We start from the raw sequence: 14845 nt of genomic DNA, 5'->3' as shown, positions 1-14845 counted from the left end.
AGATGGAGTCTCACTTTGTCGCCCAGGCTGGAATTCAGTGGCATGATCACGTGATCTTGGCTCACTGCATCCTCTACCTTCCAGGGTCAAGCATTTCTGTCTCAGCCTCCTGAGTAGTTGGGACTACAGGTGCACTCCACCATGCCTGGCTAATTTTTTTGTATTTTTAGTAGACATAGGGTTTTACTGTGATGCCCAGGCTGGTCTCAAACTCCTGAGCTCAGGCAGTCCACCCACCTCGGCCTCCCAAAGTGCTAGGATTACAGGCATGAGCCACCACACCCGTCCTTAAGGATCATGATTTTCAAGGAACAAAGTTTGATTACAGTGGCAAATGCTAAACAAAGCCAGGTGTATAGAGACTGAAAATGTGCCATTACACATGGCTGTTAAGAAGTTGGTGGTCCAGCCTGATGCAGTGGCCTCACGCCTGTAATCTTAGCCCTTTGGGAGGCCAAGGTGGGCAGATCACTTGAACCCAGGAGTTTGAGACCAGCGTGGCCAACATGGTGAAACCCCATCTCTACTAAAAATACAAAAATTAGCCGGGCATGGTGGTACATGCCTGTAATCCCAGCTTGGATTACTTGGGAGGCTGAGGTACGAGAATTGCTTATACCCAGGAGGCGAGGGTTGCAGTGAGCTGAGATCATATACCATTGCACTCCAGCCTGGGCGACAGAGCGAGACTGTCTCAAAAACAAAAAAAAAGAAGTCGGTGGCCTGATAAAAATAATTCACATATGAAATGACTACAAACATAGTGTGTAGTGAAATGTTCTGTATGAACTGGGCACAGTGGCTCATGCCTGTAATCCCAGCACTTTGTGAGGCTGAGGCAGGCAGATCACTTGAGGTCAGGAGTTTGAGACCAGCCTGGCCAACATGGTGAAACCCCGTCTCTACTAGAAAACGCAAAAATTAGCTGGGAGTGGTGGCACGTGCTTGTAATCCCAGCTACTCGGGAGGCTGAGGCGCAAGAATTGCTTGAACCTGGGAGATGAAGGTTGCAGTGAGCAGAGATTGCACCACTGCACTCCAGCCTGGGCAAGAGAGTGCGACTCCATCTCAAAAAAACAAAAATGCTCAGTATCGATTTTATATTATAAAGTATTAAAATTTTGGCCAAGTGCAGTGGCACATGTGAGGCCTGTAATTCCAGCACTTTGGGAGGCCAAGGCAGGAGGAGTGCTGGAGGCCAGGATTTAGAAGCCAGCCTGGGCAACATAGGGAGACCTCTTCTGTATGAAAAATTTAAAGATTAGCCAGGTATAATGGTGTACACCTATAGTCCTAGCTACTCAGGAGGCTGAGGTGAGAGGATTGCTCACTTCAGGAGTTGGAGGCTGCAGTGAGCCATGATTGCACCACTGCACTCCATCCTCTGGGTGACAGAGCAAGATTCGTATCTTTAAAAAAAAAGAAAAAAGTATTAAAAATTTGTCCTGGCCAGGTGCAGTGGCTCACGCCTGTAATCCCAGCACTTTGGGAGGCCAGGGCAGGTGGATCACAAGGTCTGGAGTTCGAGATCAGCCTGGCCAACATGGTGAAATCCCGTTTCTACTAAAAATAAAAAAATTAGCCAGGCATGGTGGTGCGCATTTGTAATCCCAGCTACCCGGGAGGCTGAGTCTGAAGACTCACTTGAACCCGGGAGGTGGAGGTTGCAGTGAGCCGAGATCACACCACTGCACTCCAGTCTAGGTGACAGAATAAGACTCCGTATCAAAAAAAAAAAAAAATTTGTTCTACCCAGCACTTTGGGAGGCTGAGGTGGACAGATCACTTGAACTCAGGAGTTCAAGACCAGCCTGGGCAACATGATGAAACCCTGTCTCTGTAAGAAATACAAAAATTAGCTGGGCATGGTGGCACACACCTGTAGTCCCAACTACTTGGGAGGTTGAGACAGGAGGATGGCTTGAGGCAGAGGTTGCTGTGAGCCAAGATTGCACCACTGCACTCCAGCCTGGGCATCAGAGCCAGACCTTGTCTCAAAAAAAAAAAGAAAAAGGAAAAAAGATCTAAAATATAATCCCTCTCTTCTCTCTTTTGCATACCTTAAGCTTTATCTTGTTGCGCAAGTATTTATTGGCTACCTTCTCTGCTAGTAACCACAGAGTTATAAAGATACTTTAGAGATTGGAAGGATACAAAGAGAGACTGCCAGCTGTTCTAGTTGTGTTTTATAAACCTCTGGATGATTTTGACATTTTGTTATACCTTAGCAATCTTCTTTCTCTCTATACTGTAGTGACACATTCGTTTATTGTAGCCATGGATAATGTCAGTAGACTTTTGGGGAAAATATTCTTTCATGTTGTCTTCTGTAGACTAGAATAATATTTTTCATTCTGTCTTTTGGGAGCAGAGAATTAAGAGGTACCTAATAAAGTGAGATGGAGGTGGATCTCTATAAGCTTATAGTAATTACAACTCACAGGAAAATAATTTGCTCTCCTCTTTTTTACATTAAAGTTTCTCTCTTCCCATTTTTCTGCTGTATAAGTCAGGTGGTAAAATGAGACTTAATGAAATTAATATTAAATTTTACTTTATAGTCTGTGCACCAGAGCGTGATGGAGTCAAAATAGTTGGTATTAGAATGTAGGAAGTAGTGATTGAAGTAAGGGTGGTAGGATAGGCTGTACCCCTTTAGAAGATCTAATGTATTCAGGTAGATTTCATTTTTGGAGTAATTGCCAATTATTCTTAAGGATTCTTAAATTCTAGCTTGACGTTCTAAAAAATGCATCACAGTATAATTCTGCAAGAATTCTTTTTTTCTCAGACTAAGGTTATTAGTGAAAGGAAGCCACTAAAGATTGGTTAGACATTCTTATCCGTGTTTACTCAGATTTTATTTCCCAAATTACTTTCCCAAGCACTGTTTTAGAAGTTAAAATATTTTATGTATTTTTATTAGTCTAGTTTTACTACTTATGGTAAGCTAAGAACTGGTTTAACAATATATACTTAAATATTTTGCTAAAAGTACTATATTTGAACAAAAGATTCCACTCCTAAGCCTGTTGTTACAATGAAAGACTAGCGTCGCAAAATAGAGAGGAAACTCAGTCATCATTTTCTGTTAATTACCAGAATTATTCATTATTTGTGTTAATTTACTATATTTGATGCTAAAACATTGTAGTGTATTCATTTGTTATTTGGAAGACTTCAGTATAATTCTTAAAATATATTTGTGAGATAATTATGCTTAAATTTTAATATAAAAATATTATTATACATATTTGCTTTTTTAATCTCCAAATTATTTTCACTAATATTCCATTTGGCTCCTGAGACTGTTATCTCATTTTTATTGATAAAGAAACTCAAGTCAGAGAGGTTAAATAACTTTCTTAACAACTTAGTGACAGAATGGGACTAAAAACTCATGCCTTCTTATTTCGGTACTTACATTATCATATATTTTAAAGGTTTCTCAGGTTGGTAGTTTCCCAATTCCAGGTTTCATCCTAATATAATAGCACCTTTGCTACTATAGCTGACTACATGGCTTAGGAAACTAGATAAATTACTGTTATAGTTTTTTTTCTCTAGTTCCACATGCCTACCTATTAAAGATTCTAATAAACTACCTTTTCCATAATATCCTTTGAGATAAGAAATGAGAATTTGCTGTCCCTAGTTTTGTCATTTTGTTAACTTGCATCCTAAAATCTGCTGGATGCTTATAGTCCCAGTTACTCCGAAGGCCAAGGCAGGAGGATCACTTGAACTCAAGAGTTCTAGGTTACAGTGAGCTATGATCACGTCACTGCACTCAAGTGTGGGCAACAGAGCAAGACCTGGTCTCAAAAAAAAAAAAATTTTTTTTTTTTTTTCACTAAAATTCTAAATATATGAATTTGGCCAGGCACAGTGGCTCACACCTGTAATCTCAACACTCTGGGAGGCTGAGACAGGAGGATTGCTTGAACCCAGGAGTTGGAGACCAGCATGGGCAACATAGTGAGACCCTATCTCTTTAAAAAAAATTCTAAATATATGAATTAATTGTGTCGTATTAGTGAGAGGTTAAAAAAATAATAATAACTCTTGGCCCTCGTGAAAGATGACTCTCTTTGTAGCATAGGTTTTGTCAGTTATGAACTTAAAAAACTGTCGAGTGGAAAAATTGACCCGTATACTATAGAATTCCAATGCTATTTCCTTAAGGCTCTGAACTAAATTGTCAAATCTAAGTGTAATTATTCATAAGAGTAATATATAATGCCATGATATGATTTACCATGATAAAATTTACAATGTTTCTTTTCTTTTTTTATTTTTATTTTTATTTATTTATTTTTTTTGAGACGGAGTCTCACTCTGTCACCCAGGGTGGAGTGCAGTGGCGCGATCTCGGCTCACTGCAAGCCCCACCTCCCAGGTTCACGCCATTCTCCTGCCTCAGGCTCCCGAGTAGCTGGGACTACGAGCACCCGCCACCACGCCCTGCTAATTTTTTTCTTTTTTTGTGTTTTTAGTTGTGACAGGATTTCACCGTGTTAGCCAGGTTGGTCTCGATCTCCTGACTTCTTGATCCGCCTGCTTCGGCCTCCCAAAGTGGTGGGATTACAGGCGTGAGCCACTGCGCCTGGCCATTATTTGGTATTTTTTAAATTAAATTTTACTATAAGAGGGTATTGTGGATATTTCATTTTAATTTTAAATTTATATCTTCCCTGACAGTTGGTCATATAGCTGTTCTTTGAACAGTTCTAGCAAAGATGAACTCAGGTACTTTATAAGGTAGTGTAATTTACTTTTGAATAACTCTGGTGGTTAGAAAATCATGAAAATTTTGTTCCAAAATCTGTCTAATGTTCCAACTATTTTTCTTAGTTCTTTCTACTCAGTTTTTAACATGACAATCTATCAAAATAGCCAAAAACTTATTCTATAATTTTCTTTGAGTCTTTCCTATTCCAGACTAAAACTTTCCTATTCCAAACCAGACTTGGTTTGATTTATTTTTACTCATATTACATGATTTTCTATCGGGATTGCCTCCTTCTCGTTATATTTGAATTTTTAGGGTCTTACATTTTTCACAAATTGAACAGAGTACTCCAAGATGTAAAATGATCTGTTTTAATATATGGTGGGATAGTTACCTGCCTTATTAAGTGGGTTATCTGAGTACTTAAATATATGCAACTTCAGTTTTTTACTTTTGAGGAAGCTACATCATACTGTTAGCTCATTTGGGGCTTGTACCGTTTTCCACAGCAGCAGTGGGTAAGTTGAGATTCTCTACTTTGTTCTTATTACAGTTGAAGTGTTCGGACATAAGTGTTTAGGTATTACAGTTACCCTTATTATTTTTCTTCTTCATTTTGTTCATTGTTGTAGTTGTTAGTAGCTTTTAACATAGTAATTTATGTTTTTAACATGCTAGTCATGTCTTCCAAGTATGGGTTGTTGGAGGTTTCTTAACCAACAGATATTTATTAATTACTTACTATATGTAGGGCACTATATATGTTTCCTTTTCATATGGTATTGATAGTTTTCTAAGGTGGAAAATTATTCCAGTGTTCAAGTATACTTAGAAAAAGTAGGGAAACTTACCCTGCCCCGTAAATAAACACTCTAGTGAAAATATATGGTACTGGCCAGGTGCAGTGGCTCACACCTGTAATCCCAGCACTTTGGGAGGCCAAGGTGGGTGGATCATGAGGTCAGGAGATCGAGACCATCCTGGCTAACACGGTGAAACCCCGTCTCTACTAAAAATACAAAAAATTAGCCAGGTGTGGTGGCAGGTGCCTGTAGTCCCAGCTACTCGGGAGGCTGAGGCAGGAGAATAGTGTGAACCCAGGAGGGGGAGCTTGCAGTGAGCACCGAGATCACGCCACTGCACTCCAGCCTGGGTGACAGAGCGAGACTCCCTCTCAAAAAAAAAAAAAAAAAAAAAAAAGAAAACTTCTTGTACTGGCACAAGAACAGACAAACAGAACACTGGGACAGTATAGAGAACTCAGATTGATTTATATATGAGAAGTGAGTGAGATAAAAATGCCATTACAAATTGATAAGTATAAGCTGGTTAGTAGGTGGCATGAAGAAACCTGCTCACTAGATGGAGATAGATAAAATTGGGTCCTTGCTGTTTATAAAGAAGAACCAAAATAATGTAGACAAAACTATAAAGTTAATAAAATATAATTTATCTTTGTGACTTCATATTAAGAAAGTATTTCTTAATACCTCAAAAGCTTGAAGTCATAAGGTGAAATTTAATTTAATGATGTTCTCAAATTCATTAGTAATAAGAGAAATCTAAATTAAAACATGCTTTTAGTTTATACCGGTTAGGCTAACAAAAATTAGAAAGCAGAGCTGGATAATGCCACATACTGACTGGACGCAGGGAAATAGGAGCCTCAAGGAGTGCAGGTTAGTGTAGTCATTCTTGAGAACAATTTGGCAGTTCATCGTTTACTTGATAAGATTCATTTTGACCTAACAGTCTGTTTCTGTGTCTGTAAGCAGGGGTTAATTCTCACATGGGTTCATAAGGGGACATGTAAGGAGATAATTCATTTCAACATTGTTTTTAGGTGTTGCAGTTAAAGATACCATGAATCTGCAATGCTGGGAGAGTGGATAGACAACATGTGGAGTACTTTGCATCAATCAGAAACAATGAACCAAGTCACTGAAATTGTATACAACCAATTTTTTACAGACGAATCTTTTAAAAATAATAAAAATAAATATACCATAACAAATATACCACAGCAAGATGAATAGGTTTTAAAACATCTAATGCAGAGGGTAAAAATAGGTATACATAGAAATAGAAGAATGTTCGTCAAACAAATTAGAAGAATAACTTCTTGGGAAGGGGAATGCGGCTAGGAAATGGAGATGGAAAGAAATGAATCAGTTAGAAGAGGGATATTATACAGATGATTCACACACCATGAACTGAGGAGTATGATTAAATTTTTTGTACCCAAGGTATAAAAGTGGGGCTTGGGAAATTATTTAACAGTGAATGTAAATTGGGTTGGAGTAAAAAAAAAAAAACTAAGAACATAAAAAAGAAACTTAAAATAATCCAGGTACAAGGACATGAGGCTTTTCTTTAGGATTGTGGTAATCGGGAATGGAAAGTAAAGGACTAGTATAAGAAATACTGGAAGGACGTGGTGTCAACAACCAGTTGGGTGAAGAGATGAGCCAAGTTTTGAATCTGGGTAACTGAGAAGATGGAGATACTATTAATTAAAGAGGAGTAGCAAACAGAAGATAACCACATGTAACTCTGACGAGATGTGTTGAATTCAGCTCTAGATATATTCCATTGGACGTTCCAGCATTTCACTGAGATAGGTTATTCACTGTTAGAGCATTTATTGAGGATATACTATGTGTTAGGCATCAAAGCAGGGTATATATATATATATTTTTTTTTTGCCAAAATTGTAGCAAAAAATTGTATATGTGTACATATATATCCTTTGATATATAAGTATACATTTATATATGAACATATATATGTATTTAACTTTTATTTTAAGTTCAGAGATATATGTACAGGTTTGTTATATAGGTAAATTTGTGTCACAAGTTTATTGTCACCCAGGTATTAAGCCTTGTACCCATTAGTTATTTTTCCTGATACTCTCCCTCCTCCCACCCTCTACCCTCTGGTAGACCCCAGTGTCTATAGTTCTCCTCTATGGGTCCATATGTTCTCATCAGTTAACTCCCACTTACTAAGTGAGAGCATGCAGTATTTGGGTTTCTATTCCTGCGTTAGTTTGCTAAGGATAACGGCCTCTAGCTCCATACATGTTCTGCAGAGTACATGATCTTGTTCTTTTTTATGACTGCATAGTATTCCATGGTGTATATGTACCACATTTTCTTTATCCAGTGTACCATTGATGGGCATTTAGGTTGATTCCATGTCTTTGCTATTGTGAATAGTGCTGCAGTGAACATACACATGCATGTGTCTTTATGATAGAACAATTTATATTTCTTTGGATATATACCTAGAAATGGGATTGCTGGGTTAAATGGTAGTTCTCTTTTTACGTCTTTGAGGAATTGCCACACTGCTTTCCACAATGGTTGAACTAATTTACACTCTCACTAACAGTGTATAAACATTCCATTTTCTCCACAACCTTGCCAACGTCTGTTATTTTTTGACTTTTTAATAGTAGCCTTTCTGACTGGCGTGAGATGGTATCTCCTTGTGGTTTTGATTCATATTTCTCTAATGGTCAATAATGTTGAGCATTTTTTCATATGCTTGTTGGCTGCATGTATGTCTTCTTTTGAACTGTCTGTTCATGTCCTTTGCCCACTTTTTAATGGGTTTTTTTTCTTGTAAATCTGTTTAAGTTAAAGCAGGATATTTTTTATTCCTAAGATGTTTTGGCCCTACTATTTCAGTCTCCTCCATTTTGATCCTTAGAGTGATTTGATTGGGTTTCCCAGAATTCGTAAGGTTGAAATTATACCAGTTTACTGTTGAGTTAAAAAAAAAAATGACAAAATGGTTAAAACATCCCAACAAATTAGATCTGTAAAATTTCACCTAAGAAACCAGATTTTGGCTGGGTGCAGTGGCTCATGCCTCTAATCCCAGCACTTTAGGAGGCCGAGGTGGGCGGATCACCAGGTCAGGAGTTCGAGACCAGCCTGGCCAACGTGGTAAAACCCTGTCTCTACTAAAAATGCAAAAATTAGCTGGACATGATGGTGCGCGCGCCTGTAATCTCAGCTACTCGGGAGGCTGAGGCAGGAGAATTGCTTGAACCTGGGAGGTGGAGGTAGCAGTGAGCCGAGATCGCACCACTGCACTCCATCCTGCGTGACAGAGCAAGACACTGTCTCAAAAAAAAAACAAAAAAAAAAAAGAAAAGAAAGAAACCAGATTTAGTAATAATGGCCACAAAGGAAAACTTAAAATGGCAGACAATCGTTGAAATTTGCTTTGAACTCAAAAATGAATAGGTGAATCAAATTTTTGTTGTATATACTCTAGAAGAGGCTTGATATTGTTTTCATAGTTTCGGTAAAACAAAATTGAAAAGGGAGGAAAAAATAGAAACTTTGTGCCATGTAGAAAATCGCTGTGGGTATCAAGTCAGCTTGATGTTTTTGTTGTTCCAGAAAATGCTGGGTTCCTGCCCCACTTAACTGAGGTAGACTTGAATCTCTCTCTTTTTTTTTTTTTTTTTTTTGAGACAGAGTTTTGCTCTTGTTGCCCAGGCCGGAGTTCAATGGTGTGATCTCGGCTCACCACAACCTCCGCCTCCTGGGTTCAAGCGATTCTCCTGCCTCAGCCTACCAAGTAGCTGGGACTACAGGCATGCGCCACCGTACCTGGCTAATTTTGAATTTTTAGTAGAGACAGGGTTTCTCCATGTTGGTCAGGTTGGTCTCAAACTCCTGACCTCAGGTGATCCACCTGCCTTGGCCTCCCAAAGTGCTGGGATTACAGGCATGAGCCACTGTGCCTGGCCTTGAATCTTTTAAATTAGTTTTAGATTATATCAGTACTATGTGAGTACATTCTCATTGTAATATATTTAGATTTTATAAACAAAATAGGTGACCCTGTAATCCTGTCACTTCCCTCTCTAGAGGTAACCACCATTTGGAATATATCCTTTCAGTTTCTCTGCCTTTACAAATGTGTGTACAAAAAATAAATATTGATTTGTGAAAATTTTGTATTTCCTATATAGTCTGTAACTTTTGAATATATAAGTCTTGAATATCTTTCTGTGTCAGTTACATTGGCTCAAATGTTTGCTGGGTAAAAATGGAGGTTTTATAATATCCTTAGTAGCTAGGTACTGTAAGGATGGGAGGAGAAAGGAATACAGGTATGTTTGCTGCTCTCAGGAGGCTCACAGTTAGAAGAATTGAAATACATAATCATTATAATAGACAAAGTGTCCTGATAGAGATATGTACTAGGTGTCTTGTTGGTACAGAGGAAAGAGTATCTACTCTTGGAGAAAGAAGTGAATATGTTAGGGAGTGCTTAGAGATGGTGAAAGAGATTTTGAATCAGTTTCTAAGAATATTTTGCAGGTCAAATGTATCCTGGAATGATTAAGTAATATGCTTGCTTCATTCTTCTCTGTCTAGTGAAATGTATGTCATCTTTTGGCAATAATCAATCTTTTTGGTGTCTTAAGCCAAGGTTCTAAAAGCAAAATCTTTATCATATATGAATATTTTTTAGAATTTTGACAGCTTTATACAGTGGCAGAAATTACTTCTGTTAATATTTTTATATTTCATCTTACAGAGGATTATGTGAATATATTGTTTCCTTTCTTTAGGGAGGTGGTTGACTCAATGGTTCAGCATTTTAAAGTAACTATATTTGGAGACCGTAGACCAGTTTATGATGGAAAAAGAAGTCTTTACACCGCCAATCCACTTCCTGTGGCAACTACAGGGGTAAGATATGCATTCCTGTATCGGAAAGGTATATTTTTGAGGTGTCTCCTTTTACACGCATTTATTACTATTTTTATTACAGTCCATATATATGTGAGTATTTATCACTGATTGTTTTTAACTTTTTGTTTTGAAATAATTTCAGACTTAAGAAAAGTTGCAGGAATCATGCAGAGAACCCTCACCCTTTACCTAGATTCACTGAGGTTCTGAACATTTCCACATTTGTTTTATTTTTTTTCTTTCTCTCTTGTACATACATACTTATTTTTTCCTGAACCATTCACAAGTAGGTTGCATATACCATGCCCCATTAATATTTATTTATTTTTAAATTTAATTTAATTTTATTTTATTTATTTTGAGACAGGGTCTCACTTTGTCACCTAGGCTGGAGTGCAGTAGTATGATCTCGGCTCACTGCAACCTCTGCCTCCCAGATTCCAGTGATTCTTGTACCTCAGCCTCCTGAGTAGCTGGGATTACAGGCATGTGCTACCACTCTTGGCTAATTTTTTTGTGTTTGTAGTAGAGACGGGGTTTTGCCGTGTTGGCCAGACTGGTCTCAAACTTCTGACCTCAAGTAATCCACCCAGCTCAACCTCCCAAAGTTCTGGGATTTTGGGAGCGCCACGGCACTTGGCCAGTATTTAATACTTTAATGTATATTCCTAAGAACAATGATAAAAACCCTTGTACAGTTATCAACTTCATTAAATTTAACATTGATATGATACTTTTATTTAATCAACAATACAAATTCTAGTTTTACCAATTTTTCCAATGATGCCCTTTAGTATTATTTTTCTCCTCTGTTACAGAATCCAGTCCAGGATCATGATATAGATACCATGTCTTTCTTTTTTTTTTTCTTTCATGACTAACATAGTTGAAGATTATTGGCAAGTTATTTTGTAGAATGTCCTTCAGTCTGGGTTTGTCTGATACTTCCCCTTGATTACATTCTGGTTATGCATTATTGGCAGGAATATTATATAACCATTCTTTCCTTATCAGTGCATCATATCAGGAAGCACGCAGTATGTATTTGTTCCATTATTGGTGATTATTGGTGATGTTAACTTTGGTCAGTTGATTAAATTGTTGTCTGCCAGTTTTCTCCTATTGGGGTATTTTTCTCCTTGTAGTTAATAAGCATCTTGTAGGGAGATTCTTTTTGTAATTGTGATAAACATATGTAACATAAAATTTACCATCTTAGCCATTTTTAAGGTACATGTCAGTGGTATTAAGCACATTTACATTGTTGTATTATAATTACCACCTTCCATCCCCAGAATTGTCTTTATCTTTCAAAACTGAAACTCCATATCCATTAAACAGTATCCATTGCTCCCTCCCCTCAGCCCTGGCAACCACCATAGTACTTTCTGTCTCTGAATTTGACTATTCTAGGTACCTTATGTAAGCGAAATCATAGATTGTCTTTTTATGCCTGGCTTATTTCACAATTTATCCACATTGTTGCATGTGTTAGAATCTCCTTTTCAAGGCTGAGTAATATTCCATTGTATGTATATAACACATTTTGTTAATCCCTTCATGCATCAATGGACACCTTTTGGCTATTGCAAATAATCCTGCTATGAACATAGATGTAAAAGTATTGAACTCTGCTTTCGGTTCTTTGGATATATACCCAGAAGTAAATTTGCCGGGTCATGTGATAATTATTAATTTTCTGAGAATCTGCTATATTGTTTTCCAGAATGGCTGCATCATTTTACATTCCCACCAACAGTGAACAAGAGTTCCAAACTCTCACTTCCATGCCAACACTTGTTTTCTGGGGTTTTTTTTGTTCGTTTTCTAATAGTAACCATCCTAATGGGCGTGAGATGATATCTCATTGTGGTTTTGATTTGCATGTCCCCCAACAATTAGTGATGTTGAGTATAACTTTGTAGGCTTATTGGCCATTTGTATATCTTCTGGAGAAATCTGTGGTCAAGTTGTTTACCCATTTTTTGAACTGGGTTGTTTGTTTTGGGTTTTGGGTAGTGAGTTGTAGGAGTTCTTTATTTTTAGATTTTTTATCTTTTTTTAGCTAAACTAATCAATACCATTGTAGGAGTTCTTTATATATATATTCTGGATATTAACTTCTGTATCCTGGATATTAACTATATGTATTCTGGACATTAACTTCTTATCAGATATATAATTTGCAAATATTTTCTTACATTTCACAGGTTGCCTTTTCACTATGTTGATTGTGTCCATTGATACACAGAAGTTTTTAATTTTGTAATGGGAAATACTTTTAAGGATCCTGTTGCTCATTAGATTTTGATTATTCTTGCTTGGCAATTGATTATTCTTGCTTGAAAGGATTATTACTATGTAGAAGTGGTGATTTTCTAATTCTGTCATTCCTTCTCCATGTATTCATTAATCTGCTGTAAGGGAGAATATTTTCTTTTACTCTATTTAGTGATTTCACTGCCCAAGTTGTCCCAAATTTGGCCAGTGGGAACTCTTTTAAGCTGACTCCTGTGTCCTTTTGAAATGACACTTTTTGGGGAATACAATCCTGCATCACCTAAAACAATGGAGATATGCTCTGAGAAATGCGTCCTTGGGCAATTTTGTCATTGTGCTATCATCGCAGTGTATACTTACACAAACCTAAATGGTATAGCTTACTACATACCTACGCCATGTAATATGGTTTATTATTGCTATAAACCTATATAGGATGTTACTATACCAAGTACTGTAGGCACTTGTAAGACAATGGTAGATATTTGTGTATCTAAACGTATCTAACTATAGAAAAGGTACAGTAAAAATACATTGTAAAAGATTGTTTAAATGGTACACCTGTATAAGGCAGCTTCATTATAATCTAATGGGACCACCATGTATATGGGGTACATTGTTGACCAAAAATCATTATGTGGTGCATGACTCTACTTCATTACTTTCTGGCACAGGATGTTCCTGGTTTATTTTATGTTTTCTCTGCTGCAGTCCTGCAACTAACCATTTCTCTGAGGATCTCTGGTTTCTTTTAGTTGGCAAATGCAATTTTGAAATGAAAATCTGGGTATTGGTATGTTCACTGCTGCTGGGGTATATGTGCTTCTAAGCCCTTTCAGTGGATAGAGGTAGGAAATATATAAATAAGTAGATAAATAAATAAAACAGACTAAAAACATATTACACTTTATATGGTAAATCTAACACATATATATGTAGGAAATCGTGAGTTCACACCTGATTCTTCCAATTCTAGTCTATGCCCCATGGGATTCTTCCTTTCCTTTCTTCACTCCATTCCATATTTGTATCTTTCTTTTTTTTTTTTTTTTTTTTTTTTTTTTGAGACGGAGTCTCGCTCTTTCACCCAGGATGGAGTGCCGTGACGCGATCTCGGCTCACTGCAGGCTCCGCCCCCCAGGGTTCACGCCATTCTCCTGCCTCAGCCTCCCACGTAGCTGGGACTACAGGCGCCCACCACCTCGCCCGGCTAATTTTTTGTATTTTTAGTAGAGACGGGGTTTCACTGTGTTAGCCAGGATGGTCTCGATCTCCTGACCTCGTGATCTGCCCGCCTCGGCCTCCCAAAGTGCTGGGATTACAGGCGTGAGCCACCGCGCCCGGCGTATCTTTCTTTTTTAGTTATATTCCTGGCTCCTCAAAACATCACCACTCCTTCTCATTTGCTCAGTCCTACGGTACATATAAAATAGTTTGTGAGTTACTATACTCAGACCACTACAGAAAACAAACCTACTAATGAATTCAAGGCTTTATTTTGTATGCAATTCTTCTAAATCCACCCTTTCTCTACCCCTAGAATTAAGACTATTATCGTCAGTATACATATTGTGTTCAAGAGTTACTTGAATTAGTCCTTCCTTTTTCTTTTCTTTCAATGTGGTTATGTTATTTATTTAAAATTTATTTGGGTTCATTTGATTCTGTTCATGATATTCTGTTTTAATTTTTTCCCTCCCTTTATTTATTTATTTAGACAGGGTTTCGCTCTGTAACCCAGGCTGGAGTTCATTGGCACACTCACGGCTCACTGCAGCCTCAACCTCTCAGGCTCAAACGATCCTACTGCCTCAGCCTCCCAAGCAGCTAGGACCACAGGTGTGCACCACCACACCTGGCTAATTTAATTTTTTGTAGAGACTAGCTCTTGCTCTGTTGTCTGGGTTGGTTTAAAATTCCCTGGCTCAAGCAGTCCTCCTGCCTCAGTGTCCCAAAGTGCTGGGATTACAGGAGTAAGCCACCATACCCGGCCTAAATATATATATATATGTATATTTATAAATTATAAATTTATAAATATATATAATATATAAATTTATATTATAAATTATAAATTTATAAATATATATAATATATAAATTTATAT

The 14845-nt window shown here is 37.5% G+C and overlaps 1 protein-coding gene across 3 annotated transcripts in view; it reads left to right on the top strand.

Annotated features, from left to right (window-relative positions):
* The window catches only part of LOC129468935 (protein argonaute-3), a 133202-nt gene that overhangs the window by 26842 nt on the left and 91515 nt on the right, over positions 1 to 14845 (top strand). For all 3 annotated transcript variants that reach the window (XM_055254949.2, XM_063627904.1, XM_063627905.1), the window contains exon 3: positions 10335 to 10455. In XM_055254949.2, coding sequence (XP_055110924.1) covers positions 10335 to 10455 — 121 coding nt within the window. The remainder of the gene's footprint in view (positions 1 to 10334; positions 10456 to 14845) is intronic.

Source organism: Symphalangus syndactylus, chromosome 12 (genome assembly GCF_028878055.3).
Source record: "Symphalangus syndactylus isolate Jambi chromosome 12, NHGRI_mSymSyn1-v2.1_pri, whole genome shotgun sequence".
NCBI lineage: Eukaryota > Metazoa > Chordata > Mammalia > Primates > Hylobatidae > Symphalangus > Symphalangus syndactylus.
This window is presented reverse-complemented; position numbering and strand designations above follow the sequence as displayed.